This window comes from Esox lucius, chromosome 1, assembly GCF_011004845.1.
Source record: "Esox lucius isolate fEsoLuc1 chromosome 1, fEsoLuc1.pri, whole genome shotgun sequence".
NCBI lineage: Eukaryota > Metazoa > Chordata > Actinopteri > Esociformes > Esocidae > Esox > Esox lucius.
Window position 1 is genome coordinate 11,343,630 of NC_047569.1, and position 19,457 is coordinate 11,363,086.

Consider the following 19,457-nt stretch of genomic DNA (forward strand, 5'->3'; position numbering starts at 1 on the left):
AATGTATATTCACTCTGTAATACCATGAATCTCAAATATCTAAAAGAGTAATTGTATTACGTGACCCTTTTATATTTTTATTGTTTTCTAAAGAAATGAACCTGTCATGGAGTGATTGGAGTCATTGTTTTCATTATAGGTAGGCTGTATAGCTGTTAGCTGGCCATCTACGGTAGTCTTTGTACAAGAGTACACTTTAGTTCTGTTAATAACCCTTCTGTTGTCCATGTTATTTCAGCAAAAATGTAATGGCTGAGGTAAAAGTTGTACTTTTTATAGTTTGAGTATGTCACACACAAAACCACAGATCAAAACCAGCCAGGGACAACAACATTCCTGCTTTCTAATTGTGGGCCGGCTGAACTAGGCTTGCCTGAACTAGGCTTGCCTTTTCTGGTTATTGTTCATTATTCCAATTCATTATTCCAATTTCCGTTATTCTATATTCATTCCTGTGATACGGTGTCAAATGTCCTGTCAGCAAACAGCTTCATCCATATCTGTCCTTGTTGCTGTTGCCTGTTTAGGTGAAGCAGTACACAGTGAACCCTAAAGCCATGCCCCGACAGCAACTTCTGGGTCACATCGATATGGACACCAGAGAGTGGGCTGATGGGGTTCTGACAAACAGCGCCCGGCAGGTGGTTAGAGAACCACCGGGTAAGAACCACTAACATGAAGGGTTCAGCCATCAGGATTGACCACGCTAGTTAGACAAATCCAAGGATTTGATTTTACACTGAAAAATAATGATTCTGACAAGACAGGGCTGTTCGCCATTGTGTGTGTGTGTGTTACAGAGGTGAGCTCTTGGATCATCTGTGACGGGGACATAGACCCAGAGTGGATTGAGTCGTTGAACTCGGTGTTGGATGACAACCGCCTGTTGACCATGCCCAGTGGAGAGAGGATCCAGTTTGGACCCAACGTCAACTTTGTCTTTGAGACACACGATCTCAGCTGTGCCTCGCCGGCCACTATCTCAAGGATGGGCATGATTTTCCTCAGGTGCTGTGAGTGCATGCGTGAGTGCATGCGTGAGTGCATGCGTGAGTGCATGCGTGAGTGCGTGCGTGCGTGCGTGAGTGCGTGCGTGAGTGCGTGCGTGAGTGCGTGCGTGAGTGCGTGCGTGAGTACGTGCATGAGTGTGAGTGTGTTTGTGTTTGTGTGTACATGTGGAGAGCAGGGGTACAAAACATTTTCTATTACCAGAACACTAACAACAAATCCATGCGTATTCAATAGATTTTGGTAGCTAATAATGCAGAATCAAAACAATTATGAAACTAATTTCAAAGACATGCTCATTAAGTTTGAAACTAGCTTCCAACTCCAATTTTTGCAGATTTTGGACACTTACAAGTGAAAGTGAGCGAGAGACATTGTGAAAATGAACATAACAAGAAGCTCAGCATGTAGGCTGCATACTGTGAGTGTGCACAGGCCTGAGTGAGCAGAAGGCAGTAGCACAGAGAGGAGAAACGGGAGAAGGGAGCTTTACAGAGAACTTATCAAAACACGTCAGAAGGCTTTCATGCCCCGTCTCCTTATTAATTCAACCACTTACAAAGTAGCACGTTAAAATGAATGACTCACCCGCTTCTGATTTCTTCCATTTATATTTTCAAAGAGATATCACAGAAGCGTTCTGGGAAACTACGCAAGCTTCATAGTAAAACAATTATGCGACAGATTGAATGATAAACTATCTGCTTGATATCCTACCATATTGCCCAAGCAGGCATATAACAGTACTTTAAAAGCAGCTACAAATACTCACATTAATAAAGTGAAATGTTTTATTTTACCTTTATTTTACCTGGCAAGTCAATTAAGAACAGATTCTTACTTACAATAACGGCCTGGCAAAATAAACACCTACGTTAGTATTGCTGGTATTGACAAATGACCTGTGGCTATATTGTATGTGCACTCTTGGATATATGTGCAGATAATTGGGAGCCACCTATACAGACTTGCAGGTTACGGGTCTGACAGAGGCAAAGCAGTTGGTTTCAGTTGTTGTGTCATTAGCCAGCTCTGCAAACTTTATAATGTCAAAATACATTTGGTACTGACTACTGTTTTTGAAACATTTTGTTTCTGGTCATCTGTTCTTATAATCATTCAACAGAAGCCTAAACTGTAAAGGACACTGTGTCGTTTCACTTGTAAATGAAGTTCATGTCTGTCTTTACATCACTGACCATTTCATTGAAATTCATTCAGAGTTTCAGTCAAGGCCTAGTCCTACCCACAAACACAGTAAAAGGAGTGTCTCTAAGTGTCTGGGTACATCTTTACACTAAGATTATAACTTGTTTACTGTTAGCTTTCTCAGGGATGCTTGCCAAATTGACTTTGAGTACTATCTGCTTTTTTGTGCTTAATAGCCAAATGCCTGAGGAGGCTAAGAAATATGCCAGAAAATCTGTGAAATAATATTGTATGACTCAATCGTGTAGATTTTTGGACCAAACTTCACTTTCAGAATTACTTCGTTAAAAAAATCTATGCCAGACGTTTGGATGAGCCTTCAGGTGTTCCCACGCCAGTGCTGTACCCTTGAGTGTTTCAGACATTTTAGAGATTGGAATCCTTCTTTAAAATAGACTTTAGAAATAGAAATAGAAAATGTTTGAATCAAACTATTGAAGTATTTAAAGTGTGTGTGTGTGTCAAGTCATTCTATTCTGGTTCAAACCCCCGTCATCCGTCTGTAGCGATGAAGACACTGATGTGAATGCGCTGGTGAAGTCGTGGCTGAAGGGGCAGCCGGACGAGTGTCGTGGGAACCTAGAGAACTGGATGGGAGACTACTTCCACAGAGGCTTGGACTGGGTGCTCAAACAGGTCTTGCATTCATACTGCCCTCTACTGGTCACTGTAACACGTCCATATAGCCCTTTTTTTCCCACCAAAAGAGATCTGACTGGTCAAAAGACTAAGTAGTTTAAAAAGATGAGAATTTGTCTGTTGGTGTATCTGTAGCCCAAGTGTTTCTGATTTTGTCTCTGCTGCTGTTTGTTCGTTTGTTCAGAATGACTTTGTGTTGGACACCAGTCTGGTGGGGACTGTGTTGAACGGACTGTCTCACCTGAGTGGGGTCACGGAACGCGGTCAATTTGTGGTCAGTCTCATAAGGGGGCTGGGGGGGAACCTCAACTTCAAATCAAGACAGGACTTTGCCAAGGAGGTGAGAGGAAGTGGCCAATACATCTGTCCATCTCCATCCCTCCATCAGTGCCTCCAACTGTCCATGCATCCATCCCCCAGTCTCTGCATCTGTCAGTCTCCCCTCCATCTGTCTATACATCCCTCCATCTGTGCCTCCTTCCCTCCATCTATGCCTCCATCTGTCCATACATCCCTCCATCTGTGCCTCCTTCCCTCCATCTATGTCTCCATCTATCCATACATCCCTCCATCTGTGCCTCCTTCCCTCCATCTATGTCTCCATCTATCCATACATCCCTCCATCTGTGCCTCCTTCCCTCCATCTATGCCTCCATCTATCCATACATCCCTCCATCTGAGCCTCCTTCCCTCCATCTATCCCTCCATCTATCCCTCCATCTATCCATACATCCCTCCATCTGTGCCTCCTTCCCTCCATCTATGTCTCCATCTATCCATACATCCCTCCATCTGAGCCTCCTTCCCTCCATCTATCCCTCCATCTATCCCTCCATCTATCCTTACATCCCTCCATCTGAGCCTCCTTCCCTCCATCTATGCCTCCATCTGTCCATGCCTCCATCCATGCATCCATCCCTCAGTCCATCCATCAATCCATCACCCATTCGTGCGCCTGTCCAACCACGCGTCCACCAATCAAACGTCCTCACCTGACCCGCGGCATGTGTCTGTTTCCCTCCAGGTGCTGGGCTGGGCCAGAGAGACCCCTCCTGACCCTAGGAAACCCCTGGACACCTATTACGACTCCGGGTCCGGCCGGCTGTGCGCGTACACACTGGAGCGCCCTGATGGCCTGGACGTAGAAGAGCTCACACACGCTCACACGCTGCCCGTCATCCAGACCCCTGACATGCAGAGGGGTCTCTACTGCTTCTCCCACTGGTTGTCCTCTCAGCACAGACAACCCTTCATACTGGTGGGGCCTGAGGGTTGCGGCAAGGGGTAAACACCCACACCTTTCTCAACCTAACCCTAACCTATTCCCAACCCTCACTTCTAACGTTAAACTTAACCAATAACCTGAAAACTAAACCCAACCTAACCCTAACCTATTCCCAACTCTCAATTCTAACGTTAAACTTAACCAATAACCTGAGAACTAAACCCAAACCTAACCTACTCCCAACCCTGACTCCTAACATTAAACTTAACCAATAACCTTACAAATAACCCCAACCCTCACTCCTAATGTTAAACTTAACCAATAATCTTACAACTAACCCCAACCTTAACCTATTCCCAACCCTTGCTCCTAACGTTAAACTTAACCAATAACCTTTAAACTAACCCCAACACAACCCTATCTCTGATTGTAACTTTTACCCTTTTCCTCACTGGCGAAAGATCCTTACTCTCCTTGTGGGTTTTTATCTGCCCACACAATATTAATAAAGCATGAACACACACACACACACACACTGCTTAATACCGGATGTGCAACACACATACCTAATACAGGATGCATCTCCTCATCAGATCATCCACATTCTGCTTAGTCAGTGACTAAGAGACAATGGTTGATGCGTACGACACACATTTAGGTCTTCAGGCATGTTTAATTTAAGGCTCGACCTTTCTTAGAATAGCACAGGGGACGGAGGGCCAGGCAGGGGGGCCGACTTGTTGAATCTACAGTCATTACTGTCCTCCCTGGGGCATCTGAAGCGAGGGGGGGGGCTTCTCTGATTGGCTTTTACACTCCACGTAATCCTCTCTGTGAAACACACGCAAACTTTGTCTCGCTGAAAGGTCACGGTGTCATGGAGACGCTTGTGTCATCCATGTCTGATGAAAGAACATCTAATTAATTTCCCCAGCTACCCTAAGACATAAACATACTCACACACACATATACACACACGTACAGACACACGCACACACACACACACACACACAGGCACACCAATTATCCGTCTTCAGTTTGCACCCTCACAAAATGTCTCCCTTCGCCCTGAGCTCTGTTCTCACAAACTCAGTTAAACAGACCCCTGGGGCATAAACACTCTTCAATACGGAGTTGAATCTTTCGCCTCTCGTTCTCCTCTTGTATTCAACCACTGACCTCATGTCCCCCTATGTTCAATGTGAAGGACTCGTTTAGTTCTATTGGACATGAACTAAATGAAAGTGTATGTGTTAATGTTTGTGTATTTTCCACCAGCATGTTGCTGCGCTATGCATTCTCGCGGCTGCGCTCCACCCAGGTTGCGGTGGTCCATTGCAGTGCCCAGACGTCGTCCCGCCACGTTCTCCAGAAGCTCAGTCAGACCTGCCTGCTGCTCAGTTCCAACACGGGCCGGGCCTACAGACCCAAAGACTGTGAGAATCTTGTCCTTTACCTCAAAGACATCAACCTGCCCAAGCCTGACAAGTGGGGAACCAGCAACCTCATTGCCTTCCTACAGCAGGTAACCAATACCATACCATTAATAGAACATTAACCTATCCAGCTATTAAATCCAATACCATCAATACAACCCAACCCAAACCCATGTAACCAATATGATACCATCAATACAACCCACCCCTAACCCATGTAACCAATACAATATAATTAATTCAGCTCAACTCTAACCTATGTAACCAATACAAAACCATTAATACAACACAACTCTAACCTATGGAACCAATACAATACCATTAATTCAACATAACTGTAATCCAGATAAAAAAATACAACACCTTATATATCGCACAACTTCAGACCAGGTAACTAATAGAATACCGTTAATACAACACCCAGGTCTGTGGCTACGCAGCCCCATATGCAACAAACTGTAATGCACTGTGTCCTGACACCTTTCTATCAGTACCAGCATTAACTTTTTTCTGCAATTTGAGCTACAGTTGCTCGTCTGTTTGCTCAGACAACATTGGACCAATAGCTGGCTCTTTGTTGTCCCTATCAAAGTGTGCGTAGAACCTGTTGGTGAAGGAGACAGCGCTGGCTGTGGGAGCAGGGTTCTTTGGCTGGTAGTCCGTGATGGCTTGGATGCCCTGCCACATATCGAGGATCAGAGTTGTTGTTGAAGTGCTCATCAATTTGCAGTTTGTTGTCATTTTTAGCCATCTTGATGGCCCTTTTCAGGTTGGCCCTGGATGAGCTGTAGGCCTCTGCATTGCCGGATCTAAAAACAGCGTTGCGTGCCTTTAGCAGTTGTCAGATCTCTCCATTCATCCACGGCTTCTGGTTACGGAACGTCTTTATTCGGTTATAGGTGGTGACATTGTTGGTGCCGATGTTGATGTAATCCAGAACGGAGGAAGCATATGTTTCAATGTCCGTATGGGAGCAAAGAGTGGCTTGAGTGGCAAACAGACTCCAGTCTGTGTGTTGAAACTGGTGCTGTAGAAGTGAGTCTGACCCTTCTGGACACACTTTGACTGTCCTCACTAGTGGTTTCACACGCTTAATGAGGGGTAAATACTTGGGTAGTAGGAATAGTGAGAGATGGTCAAATTGACCCAGGTGGGGGAGGGGAATTGCTTTGTAAGCCTCTGGAATGTTTGTGTACACATTGTCCAGTGTATTGTCTCCTCTGGTGGGGCTGGAGACATTTTGGTGGAATTTGGGAAAAACTGTTTTCAGATTTGAATGATTGAAGTCCGCTGCAATCACCAAAACACCATCTGGGTGTTCTGTTTGCTGTTTGCTAATGGCAACCTGCAGTTCTTTCATAGCTTAGCATTAGCATCCGGGGGTATGTAGACTGCCATAACAACTATAGATGTAAACTCCAGATGCAAGTAAAAAGGACTTCATCTAACCCTCAGGTATTTCAGATTGGTTGAGCAATGACTCCCGGTTAAGTTAGTGTTTGTACACCATGTTTTGTTTAGATAAATGCATAGTCCACCACCTCTTGTATTTCCGCAGTCCATTTCAATCCTATCTGCTCTGAAGATATTGCTGCCATTCAGCTCAATTACGTTGTCTGGTATGTTGTTGTTAAGCCACGTTTCCGTGAATATCATGGTGCTGCAATTCATAATCAATTTGTGTGAGATTAATCTAATTTGTATTTCGCCTATTTCGTTCGCCAGTGATCGTATGTTAGCAAGGAAAAAGCTAGATAGTGAAGGCCAATGGGGGGCTTGCATTATCATGGCCTGGGTGCCTCCACGCTTCCCACGCTTTAGTTTACAATTCCGACACCGCCTCCGGGCACCACTAGTTGGCAGTGCGAATAGCACCTTTAGAATCTACGGTGGAGGGTGAAAGTTCTCAAAAATTCTTCCAGTGCATTGTGCTCATGTCTAGGAGTTATTGTCAGTTGTATTGAGTGTATGCAAGGCCGTACTGAGTGAATGTGCTAAGAAATATTAAGTAAATTACTGCTAATTTGCAAAAACTGGGTATCCTAACCTAGGTAACAAATACTGTACCATTAATACAACACAAACCTAAAACCTGGTAACCAATACAATAACATTATACAACACATATACAATTACCTTGATTGATGTGAAATACAAACTGTCATCGCGTGACAGTTCTTTCTCTTTCATCTTGTGCATGTTCTAGGTTTTGACGTACCATGGGTTCTATGATGAGAACTTGGAGTGGGTGGGCCTGGAGAACATCCAGGTGGTGGCATCCATGTCAGCAGGAGGTGCTGTGGGACGACACACACTCACATCCCGCTTCTCCTCCATAGTACGCATCTGTGCCATAGAGTAAGTACGCACGCACACACACACACACCCACACAAACAGACACACTTATTCAAGCAAGCGCAGATAGACACCCACAAACAGGCGTAGGCACACACTCTTCAACCGTCACCCCACCCTCTCCATCTCTCCAGTTATCCGGACAGGGTGCAGCTCCAGACCATCTATAGTGCGTACTTGCAGCCTGTTCTCCAGAGGAGCCTTGGGAGCCAGGCATCCTGGGCCAGCACTGGGAAAACACACCAGTTAGCAGGGTCCCTTGTACAGGTCTACGAACAGGTTAGTCTGTGTGTTGTATTTAGGCCTGTTAATTTAATCTGTTAAATTAATCTGTAATGTTTTTTCCATGTAGCAGATTAGAATCTTAAAACTGGGGTCTCAGTGCCCGAGGTCTATTTTTTAATAAATGTTTTAGAATTTTCACATAATTGGATACTGGTTATATATTTGGTCAAATCTTGTTACGTCCTGCCTTGCTTATCCACACCCAAAGACAGTCATATTCTATTAATATGCAGATATTATAAGCAGTGTTTTTATCTGTACCCCAGTGGTAGTCAGGGCATTATTACTGAGGGGCACATGGCGATGAGGCCCAGAACCTCCTTAGCGACCCAAAAAGCTCAAGCCAGCCTGGCTCAGATAGCTTATGAACATGTGTGTTGTGGGTGGTGGGTGGTTGTGGAAGAATTGTTCTGATTTTACAGTTGATTTGCGGAGAATGAGAGGAAGAGACATTAAAGTTTGCATACTCTAGCGTGAACAGTTTACGAGATATTGTCAGAGGGTTAATACAGATTTAGGGTTAATTAACGTTAATTATGCAAAAGTTTGCAAATGTGAATCTTCATAGTTGAAATTCTTTTAAGCATTTTAAGTTGTAATAGCCTACATAATGTGGAATAAAGGTGGTCTCTGTAGCTTACATGGTTCAAGAGAAAAATATTATATTATTATTCCATTAATATCAATGAAGAAATCCCATTCAAGAAATAACTTTCTTCAATGGAATTAAAATATTTTATAAAGCATAAACTATAAAGGAAATTGAGTAACAAACTATTGTAGACCATTTTATGTGTTTGTAAGATTGAATGGTCTTTCTTAAACAGTAAAAGAGGAGTATTCATCCAACAAATTGTTACTATTACAAGTATGTCAAAGATCAAACTTCGGGCCTTTGTCAGCCCCAGTAAAAATTAATTTGCATTTAAACTTAAAAATATTCTCTCAGCCTCAAAGCAAAATGTGTAGGATTGCAGGATTATCATTGGTAGTCATTGTACAAGGCAAACTTTATGCGGCTGTCTGAAACTTAATTGCCGGCTTGTGAAAATCTATCTTTTTTTCTAGGGGTCCTCGCCCTGGGGCCCATAATATTTGGGTGTCCTTGGAATTAAAAAGTTTGAAAAACCTAGGATTAGACTGCTTTCATCAAACTATTACATACTGCCTCTTAAAGTTAATTCACACAGGGACGCACACACACAAACACACACACACACACTATACAGCCACTTATCCCAAGCCCTGGAGGGAGGTGTGTTGTGTGTATAAGTCTCCTGTCGTCCATCCAGGTGAAGGCTAAGTTCACGGTGGATGATCACAGCCACTACCTCTTCACTCCCTGTATTCTCACCCAGTGGGTTCTCAGCCTGCTGCGATACGACCTGACCGCAGGTGAGTCATCCTCAACGTCACAGTTCAACTGCAAGGTTAAACCTCCCCTTCTGTCTGCAATTGATACCAATCTTTTGGGGACTATTCTTTTCTTTAAGGGCTCTAAACGCAAATGCTACAGATTTACGGGGTTGAATTTGTTTTTTGTTTCTGACTTACAATTGAAAAAGTCATACTCTACTGGGCCTTGATTCAGGCTGCTGTTCGATGTTCCTGAATCCTTTTGAAAGTCAGTAGTTCTCTACCTCCACCTTCCTCCAATTCTGCTCTCCTGTCACCCGTCTGTCTACTTCTCTTTCATGATCCCCTTCTCTTTCCTCCTTCGTCGCACACTCTCTCCCGTCCTCCTGCAATGTGTTCTCCCAGTGATAGGGAGTCCAATCAGTCATTTTAATTAAAAGCGTTTGCGCACACACACAACTTCTTTTTTCCCTTTCTTCATGACTCATCGTTTTTCACTCTCGTCTCTCCTTCTCCATCTCTCTCCCCCTCCTGCTGCTTACCTCTCCCCACGGTATGTCAAAACTCCCTCTCTCATCAGTTTTACTGTCTGTGCTGTGATGTGTGAGCGTGTATACTCTGTGAAGTCTTTATGCTGTGTCTGTGGTGTCGTGCAACGGCAGGTAACTGGCAACGTAAGCGAAACATAACGCTGTGTCCGTTGTCTCGTCTTGCGCGTCTTTAGCCTTATTTCCTGTATGAACCATGTGATGGGTGTGTTAACCTGTAACATCTGCTTGGTGTGTTAACCTGTTCCATGAGATGGGTGTGTTAACCTGTACCATGAGATGGGTGTGTTAACCTGTTCCATGAGATGGGTGTGTTAACCTGTACCATGAGATGGGTTTGTTAACCTGTACCATGTGATGGGTGTGTTAACCTGTTCCATGAGATGGGTGTGTTAACCTGTACCATGTGATGGGTGTGTTAACCTGTTCCATGAGATGGGTGTGTTAACATGTAGCATGTGCTTGGTGTGTCAACCTGTACCATGTGATGGGTGTGTCAACCTATGTCCCCTATGTGTCTGCAGGTAATTGTAACATTACAGACTCTGTGCTGGAGGTGGTGGCCTATGAGGCCAGGAGGCTGTTCAGGGATAGGCTAGTCTCCTCTAAAGACATACACTCCTTTGACAACATCCTCTCCTCCGTCATCCGAGGGGACTGGGGCTCGGATGCACTCGACAACATGACTGGTAACTCAAACGCAACACACACATGCTTACATGGTCGCAGAGTTACAGAGTGGCTGTAGTATGTATTCACCCATTATTTATTGTCTGGATTGAAATGATTTAGACATTATAATGGACCTACTGCAGAAATGTTTCAAGTTACTGCCCTTTTCCGATCGCAAATCATTTATGATGAACAAATTACAAAACATTTAATATCAAAACCCTGATGTGGTTCCTGAGCCCGAAAGGTGTACCCTTGCCTTTGCTAAGTCCTGAGGACTGGTACACTGATCGTCCTGATTATGACCTAAAAAGGACTGCTATGGTCCCTCGTGATTCACACAACTAATTGCACATGGTTTAATGGTTTTGGTGTTAGCCAACAAATTCCAACAGAATACTGAAAACAAACACAAATAAAGATATCCAGTGATATACAAATGTGCATATAACATTACAATCCACAAAGATTTGCAATAGTTGTACATGTGTTAGTGTTGTATGTCTACTTGCAGACTGTTGGAATTTGAGTGCAGTGTAATGTAGCTACATTTAATTTATGGTTAAAAGTGGCTTGATGTGGCGAGCATTGTCTTGTTAGTCTAAGTAAGATATATATATATATATATATATATATATATATATATAAATATATAAAATATCCCCTTCAGGAGGTGTTTTAGATGGTAATGAATGGGCTTTGGGTGGTGCGTGCTGCACTCTGAGGTCAATTTAAAGGAATAAGGCAGTAAAACTGACCACGGTAATATGAATTGCTTAATATTTCAGATTAATGATATTCAGTTGTTTAACAGATGCATTGTTGGAGGTGCAGTCGCTAGCATAGAGTAGATTAACGGGTGAGCGATTGATTGGCTACGCTTCAGTGCTGAGGGATGAAAGAGTCTACAATGTGCTTACCCATTTTAGGGCTTGACATTCACTTGAATTGTCTGTGGCATATAGGGGCCAATGCTAACTGTAAGTCACTGGATCAAATGAGGAGAAAAAACTTTGGAGGTCAAGATCTGGCAGTTAAGAAAATAATGTGTGCATAATTTCAATGGAGAGTTACAGACATACAATTCAAGGAACTTCAAGGGGGCTTTCAAGCACTTGATTGCCATTTCCAAGAACCGTAACCTCAGGGATGTAACCAGGAAGCCGTTGGAGATTTGAAAATGTCAATGGAGTTAATGTATTTCTGGGATACATTGTTCTCTGGAATTAGCATTTATCAAAAATATTATAGTGACAAAAAATGATGCGCTGCATTCCATTATTTCAGTGAATGTTTCAAAGTGGCATAATTTGACTCAAATATTGTCCTGCAGATGGGTTCTATGCAAAATGGGGTTATTATTTACTCTATATGGTTGTGTCTGTGTGTTTGTAACAGTATGTTTTCCCACTGCAGATGGGTTCTATGTAACATGGGGAGCATCTGAGGGTGGGGGAGTGATGGCCCCTGGTCAATGTCTGCCCCCCCATGGTAAATCTCTGGGATGCCTCGACTCTGCTGACCTCCGCCAGGTTATACACAAGGTCAGTGAGTGCTTGTGCTGCGTATGGCAGTGAAAGAGAGTGTTTCTATATATTAGTTATTCCCGGGTTGGCTCATGACTATTATGGGGATTTGCCATTTCTTTGTTGTAATAATTTTTTATTGTATAAAGTATATTCATTTTCACACAAATAAAACATGCTGTTTGCTTTCAAACCTGTGGGTTTTGACCAAATAACATTTGGGATGCTGGAGGTTTTCAAAGGGTCATGGACATGTGTATAGCTTGTATTTTGAAGTATAGTACTACAGCTACAAACACATGGACTAGCATTGCATCGCTATTCATTGCTGGAGATATAAATGGATCTCAAATGACCCAGCACAGCGCGATCCTTTGCCTAAAACATTCTGAAATAACAATACTAAAACAATAACTATGTAAATAATGTTGTCGCAAAATTCTACAAATTGTTCAGGAGTTTTGTGTACCAGTGAAACGAAAGAGATGGTACTAACCAGTGCCGCCAATACAAAGTTAAATATCCTTCACCAAAGCTAGCTTATCTGTTGATAAGTAGCTGCTTGCTGATATTATGAGATGTTTACAAAGCCGACTGTCTGTTGTTGCTGTGTCTTCTGCAGTAACATTACAGTTGGCTTCTGTGTTGGCTGCTGATGTGCTCAGCTGATTGAAAGTACCATTGTGAAGATGTTGATCCACAGCTTTATTTCTGACAACATTTTCTACATAATGGAGGTGAAGAATGTAAACACTGTCTACTGATTTTGATGCTAGTTTATTTGCACTCCCTTGTTGCTGTCTTTACACTTACAGTCTTATGAAAAAGTAAGTACACCCACTGGGAAGTAATTTTTTTGGGATTTACAAGTTAGTCAGTTCAGCTTCAGCTTTTTGACAGATAGCCTCACATTCACCAGAATTATCTGGTCCAATATGGAATTCATGGTTGACTCAATGATGGCAAGTTGGCTAGACCATGAAATGTAATGCCACCATCTCCATGCTTTACAGTTGGTGTGAGGTTCTGTTCAAAGGCAGTGTTTAATTTTTGCCATACATGTCCAAATATACATGTGTCCAAATATGTACAACTTCTTTGTGCTACTCTGACACTGCCTTGCTATACTTGATAATGGAAGTTTTCAGTTGTTAAAGGTACTTCTCAATGCTGATATCCTTGCATTTCAGTTGCACATACATCTTGTACATTAAATTTGCCTCTTTGCACATTTAAAATAGCATTTTTACAGTTGTTACACACGCATGTCTACCTCTGGACCTCATTGATGTTATGTCTGCATCCCGGGTGCATATGCTACCTTAATACATCACTCTTTCATTTGTGGATCTTGAATGCCTTTTTGAAATTATTTGTAAATACTTGTACATTCTGCCCTCTATTTGCAATAGTTAGATGCTAACTGCATTTCGTTGTAATGTACTTGTACTGTTCAGTGACAATAAAGTTGAGTCTAATCTAATATGTAAAAGAACAAGATAATTGTCCAGGGGGTGTACTTTCCTTTTCAGTGTATGGATATCTTGCGACGGCTAATTAATTAGGTAAATGGTTATATTTTTATTCCAATTATTCAAACTTACAGTGTAAATGTCAGACTTGTGTATTCTGCAGTTTACCAGTTGATGGTTTTGTATTTTATTTGCACTGAAATATGCTTCATTATCATCTATATCTATATCTTTTGAATTAGCCATATTTAGCTAAGTCTATTATTACATCTGCCTCTTAAATTGATCATTTATAATGGATACGGATAATTAATTGATAATAAATGTTTTCTAGTTTTTCAGATTAGAGCTATAAGCTATTTATGTTATTTATTTCATTTTACCTTTATTTAACAAGACAAAATATAAATTGAGACACATTGTCTTCCAAGACAGACCTGCCATGATTGGTTTAGAGGGTTCTCCCTCCCCTTTAAATCCCCAGGCCCAGACAGACACTAACCTAACTCAGCAAGCGTGAAAAGTGGACAGACACACGCTTGGCACCACAGCCTATCACTCACTCATCTCAGGGCACCACTCTCTGCCCTTCTATCTCCAGCCCAAACATCATTTGTGAATCGTAGCTAGACATTGTTGTTCTCGCAATAAATCTAGTCTCACTTTATGTCGCCTTTTACTGAGGCCAATGCCGTGAGCTAAGTGTGAGCGACAGATCATTAGAAGATAACATGACAAATGTAATTTCATTTTGTGTGTGGTTTGGGGCGAGCAGCGAGCTATTCCTTCCACCAGCATCTCGTTTTTTTTCTCTCCATCTTCTTAGACGCGTTCATCTATTAACAAAACGAGTCTACTACAGCGCTTCTTTGCCAGTTGGCGTTAGGTGCAAGCTTTAGTTGTACATTTAATTATGTAGTCGACCGGTTCCAGGTTAGTTATTAGCATTAGCTGAGTGGGTGTGTTAATTAATCTGTCTCCTACATAGGCAGTGGTGCTGTATGGTCGTGACAACAGGGAGCTGGACCTGCTGTTGTTCTGGGAGGTGTGTGACTTCGTGGCTCGCGTGGACCGGGTCCTGAGCCGCCCGGGGGGGTCCCTACTGCTGGCCGGTCGCAGCGGGGTGGGCCGACGCACCGCCACCTCCCTGGTCTCACACATGCACGGACACACGCTGTACACACCTAAGATCTCCCGTGGATACGGGGTCAAACACTTCAACAATGACCTGAAGGCCGTGAGAACACACTCCTCATTCTGTCTCTGTGTCTGGCTTTGTCTCTCGATACAGTTTCTCACTGTTTGACAAATTGTTCTTCTCTTTTTAGTTATGTGTGTTTTTGTTTTCCTGTGAGTGATGTGTGTTGCTGTCTTCCTGTGAGTGATGTGTGTTGCTGTCTTCCTGTGAGTGATGTGTATTGCTGTCTTCCTGTGAGTCGTGTGTTGCTGTCTTCCTGTGAGTGATGTGTATTGCTGTCTTCCTGTGAGTCATATGTGTTGCTGTCTTCCTGTGAGTGATGTGTGTTTCTGTTTTCCTGTGAGTGATGTGTGTTGCGGTCTTCCTGTGAGTGATGTGTTTTGCTGTCTTCCTGTGAGTGATGTGTTTTGCTGTCTTCCTGTGAGTCATATGTGTTGCTGTCTTCCTGTGAGTGATGTGTGTTGCTGTCTTCCTGTGAGTGATGTGTGTTGCGGTCTTCCTGTGATTGATGTGTGTTGCGGTCTTCCTGTGAGTGCTGTGTGTTGCAGTCTTCCTGTGAGTGATGTGTTTTGCTGTCTTTCTGTGAGTGATGTTTGTTTCTGTTTTCCTGTGAGTGATGTGTGTTGTGGTCTTCCTGTGAGTGATGTGTTTTGCTGTCTCTCTGTGAGTGATGTTTGTTTCTGTTTTCCTGTGAGTGATGTGTGTGGTTGTCTTCCTGTGAGTGATGTGTGTGGTTGTCTTCCTGTGAGTGATGTGTGTTGCAGTCTTCCTGTGAGTGATGTGTTTTGCTGTCTTTCTGTGAGTGATGTTTGTTTCTGTTTTCCTGTGAGTGATGTGTGTTGCAGTCTTCCTGTGAGTGATGTGTTTTGCTGTCTTTCTGTGAGTGATGTTTGTTTCTGTTTTGCTGTGAGTGATGTGTGTGGTTGTCTTCCTGTGAGTGATGTGTGTTGTCCTCTGTGTAGGTCATGCAGCTGGCTGGTCTGGAGGGCCGACAGGTGGTGCTGTTGTTGGAGGATTATCAGTTTGTCCACCCATCCTTTCTTGAAATGGTCAATAGTCTGCTCTCCTCTGGTCAGTCACCAATAAATAACAACACACAAATAGACTACACTGTGTACTTTGTATGCACATCATGTATTTCTAGATTATATTTTATTTTTTCTGTTCTACTCAGTCAATGTCAAATGTGCATAGAGTTTTGAAAAAAGCCTTTTTTATGATCTGTTGTGTTTTTGTGCTGAGTTTTGAAATATTACCATGTTTGAAAAGTGCCAAAATGACAATGTACTGTATTGAGATGTGTGTTATAGATGAGGTACTAGGTCTTGGGACGGTACTATGTGTGTATAACGGGTGTGTCATAGATGAGGTACTAGGTCTTGTGACAGTACTATGTGTGTGTATAATGGGTGTGTTATAGATGAGGTACTAGGTCTTGGGACGGTATTATGTGTGTATAATGGGTGTGTTATAGATGAGGTACTAGGTCTTGTGACAGTACTATGTGTGTGTATAATGGGTGTGTTATAGATGAGGTACTGGGTCTTGTGACAGTACTATGTCAAAATGTTTTCAGGGAATGGTTTGTTATAGAGGAGGTACTAGGTCTTGGTACTGTAATATGTGTGTATAATGTGTGGGTTGTAGGTGAGGTTCCAGGCCTGTACTCCCCTGAGGAGTTGGAGCCCCTCCTCTCATCCCTCAAGGACGCAGCTTCCCAAGACGGCTTCACTGGTCCCCTCTTCAACTACTTTGCCTATCGTGAGAGACTCCGTCATCTGTCTAACTGCTCCCATCGACCCCTCCTTTGTCCTGTACTTTTCTCTCATCTCCTCCCCCTTGGTTTTTGGGAAGCCGCGTTTGTTTTGAAGATGCTGCAGGATCAGATCAATAGATGTCTCTTCTCTCTGAGTTTGTCTGACTTAACTACTGGCTGAAACTCACTCAGTCTCACACCAACCATTATGCCGGCTCTCACTCTTCTTTGTACCACCCTCTCTGTTTCACCCGCTCATTTGCTTTTGTTTCTCTCTCTTACCGTCTGTCTGTTTCTGTTCTGTTTTTTTGTTTTCCTCCATATGCATCTCTCTGTCTCTCTCAGGAATCCAGCAGAACCTACACATAGTGTTGATCATGGACTGTACTAACTCGAACTTCACCATTAATTGTGAGAGCAACCCAGCGCTTTACCGCAAGTGTTCTGTCCAGTGGATGGAGGGGTGGTCTGAGAGCAGCATGAGGAAGGTGGGACGAAGAGAGAATGAGGTCATAGCTAACAGTGCAATCGGCTCAGTCCTCATAACCCATGTGTTGTTCTCCGGTCAGATTCCTGAGATGCTGCTGGCTAAGATGGAAGGACAGGTGGAGAAGAGTGGAGGAGAGAAAGGGCCTAAGGGGAAAGGGTTGGCAGGTAGGAGAAGGCCTTTTCACAGCGTTGAAGCTACAATATGTAAGTTGCATCCCATTCTGTCTGTATTTGAACTTGTGTGTGTTGTCCCTCCCAGTGTCAGGTCAGGGTGATCTGTGTCGGTCCTTCCTGATGATCCATGAGTCGTGTAGTGAGCATGGAGCCACTCCCAGCCAGTACATGGCCTTCCTGCATGTCTACACCTCCATCTTCAGTAGAAAACAGAGCCAGCTCACACTCAGACAGCAACACCTACAGGTAACACACACACAGCATTCATTTGGTGTTCACATATCAGCTTGCTGCCATGTGCTCACATGTTACATCTCCATCACTTGATCACGTTGTTGCCATGGTCACTATACTATAGAAACTGCAGCCGTATTGATGGCCTGTAGTTGAACAGGGGCTAATGACATTAAACGGGCGGGTTACAGTTTTGTGTAAATTACACTAGAGGGACTTGGAAATATGAAAACATAGGCTTTTAAAGTAGGCTTTTATTGAGTTTAAAATAAGGATGATATCATCAAATTTACTTCAAATTTAGGTCAATGTTTTCATTAGATTGCAAATTCTGTCAATAATAGCTAGAGATGCTAATGTTGGCTTGCTAAAAAATCTGTATTATATTAATATTTATATAATATTTACAATTGCTTTGGCACAATTGTCAACTGGTTTCCAAACCTCCAAACCACTGGGCACTTGTTCAGAACAGATTTGAATTATTTCTTATTCCTTTAAACAGATTGCAAATGTTTTAGCACATCTATGCAAAAAAAAGTACACTTCTGCAATCTGCACAATTAACAATTGAATATATCTTGCTGATCAGAACTGATTATGTTGCTTCTCAGTTGAATAGTTGTACTCTTCAAAACATGCACAATAATTCATTTATAGGAATGAACTATTGTGTCAGGCATAAATACCATGAATTTCATTACAGTAAAATACATTTTTTGTGAAGTCGGCTAAATTTAGCCGGTGAAACTTGAACTTCGCTAGCGAATGTGTATTCCCAATATTGGCACATACAACACGCAGAAACGTCTGACATTCTTGGACACCCTCTATGGAGATCTTATCCCTGAGAATGAGAGAGGTTTGGTAAGGCATGGCTGACCAGATTTTGTAATTGTGTGGTATAATGTAAGCTTCCACCATGCAGATGTTATCAGGGAATGGTTTGGTGTGCATCAAAGGATCCTGATGGTCTTCCTTCCACCATATTCTCCAGAGGACATCCAGTGAGGTGTAGCCCTCCAGCTTTACTGTCATACAGTGTTGGGCCGTACATTATATTCCTTTTTGTATTGATTGTATTTTTGTATAATATTATGCAGTTAAAGTTTTCTGTGTACAGTCACAATATCCATGGAAATGTGAGTGCAATGTGTAATGTAAAACCTTGTACTGTTGAGATCGGCATCTGAAAAGTATTCAGTTTGATACACAATAGCATTCAGTTAGCTGGACAAAAATAACATTCTAGTTCTGTAAAAATCCAGAGTCAATGAAAAATAGGACAAGACTGGAATGTGGATATAAAGAACATTTTCAAGGTCCACTAACATACTGACAAAACATCTAAACATGTTGACTGCCATTGTTGCCAAAGGAACTTTTCATTTTATATTCATAACTTTGTTTTGAAGCATGAATTACATGTTTTGGGTGAGTTATGACCTTTTGCAGGTGAGCAATGGTGTTGTTCTGTACCATAGAAGCTATTTTGACAAATGCAACTAGAGCTTTGTGAATGTTAACAATGTATAAAAATAAATTAACTGTAATAAACTGTAACTACCTAGTTAACATTATACTGCATCTAAAATGAATTTGATAACATCAAAGAGTTGATGAAAGATTTAGCTACTAATTACTTTAGAGGTGGTATAGTGTTTTCAAGCCGTGGTAATGCACTTTAGACCAAGTCTTCATCTGTTCCCTTTGAGGCAGCATTGAGTAGAATCTCAGTTGGACATCAGCCCCAAAAGGAAAGTACAAAACTGTATTGTGCTAACACGTGAAATCTTTAATGTTGAATTAGAAGTAAATGGTAAAAGGAAACAATAAACAGGGTGTTGGGTCCATTAAGCACTGGAATAATGATT

At 42.4% G+C, this 19,457-nt stretch overlaps 1 protein-coding gene across 4 annotated transcripts in view; it reads left to right on the plus strand.

Moving 5' to 3' along the window:
* LOC105024072 (cytoplasmic dynein 2 heavy chain 1) overlaps positions 1-19,457 on the plus strand; it is a 127,037-nt gene that overhangs the window by 31,090 nt on the left and 76,490 nt on the right. For 3 of the 4 annotated variants that reach the window (XM_029119454.2, XM_029119460.2, XM_029119458.2), the window contains exons 40-56: positions 528-660; positions 801-1,008; positions 2,724-2,853; positions 3,041-3,196; positions 3,881-4,140; positions 5,360-5,606; positions 7,724-7,875; positions 8,008-8,152; positions 9,451-9,553; positions 10,587-10,751; positions 12,151-12,278; positions 14,721-14,969; positions 15,893-16,001; positions 16,578-16,691; positions 17,032-17,174; positions 17,256-17,340; positions 17,435-17,595. In XM_029119454.2, coding sequence (XP_028975287.2) covers positions 528-660; positions 801-1,008; positions 2,724-2,853; positions 3,041-3,196; positions 3,881-4,140; positions 5,360-5,606; positions 7,724-7,875; positions 8,008-8,152; positions 9,451-9,553; positions 10,587-10,751; positions 12,151-12,278; positions 14,721-14,969; positions 15,893-16,001; positions 16,578-16,691; positions 17,032-17,174; positions 17,256-17,340; positions 17,435-17,595 — 2,688 coding nt within the window. The remainder of the gene's footprint in view (positions 1-527; positions 661-800; positions 1,009-2,723; positions 2,854-3,040; positions 3,197-3,880; positions 4,141-5,359; positions 5,607-7,723; positions 7,876-8,007; positions 8,153-9,450; positions 9,554-10,586; positions 10,752-12,150; positions 12,279-14,720; positions 14,970-15,892; positions 16,002-16,577; positions 16,692-17,031; positions 17,175-17,255; positions 17,341-17,434; positions 17,596-19,457) is intronic. The other variant, XM_029119456.2, reaches the window with a different exon arrangement.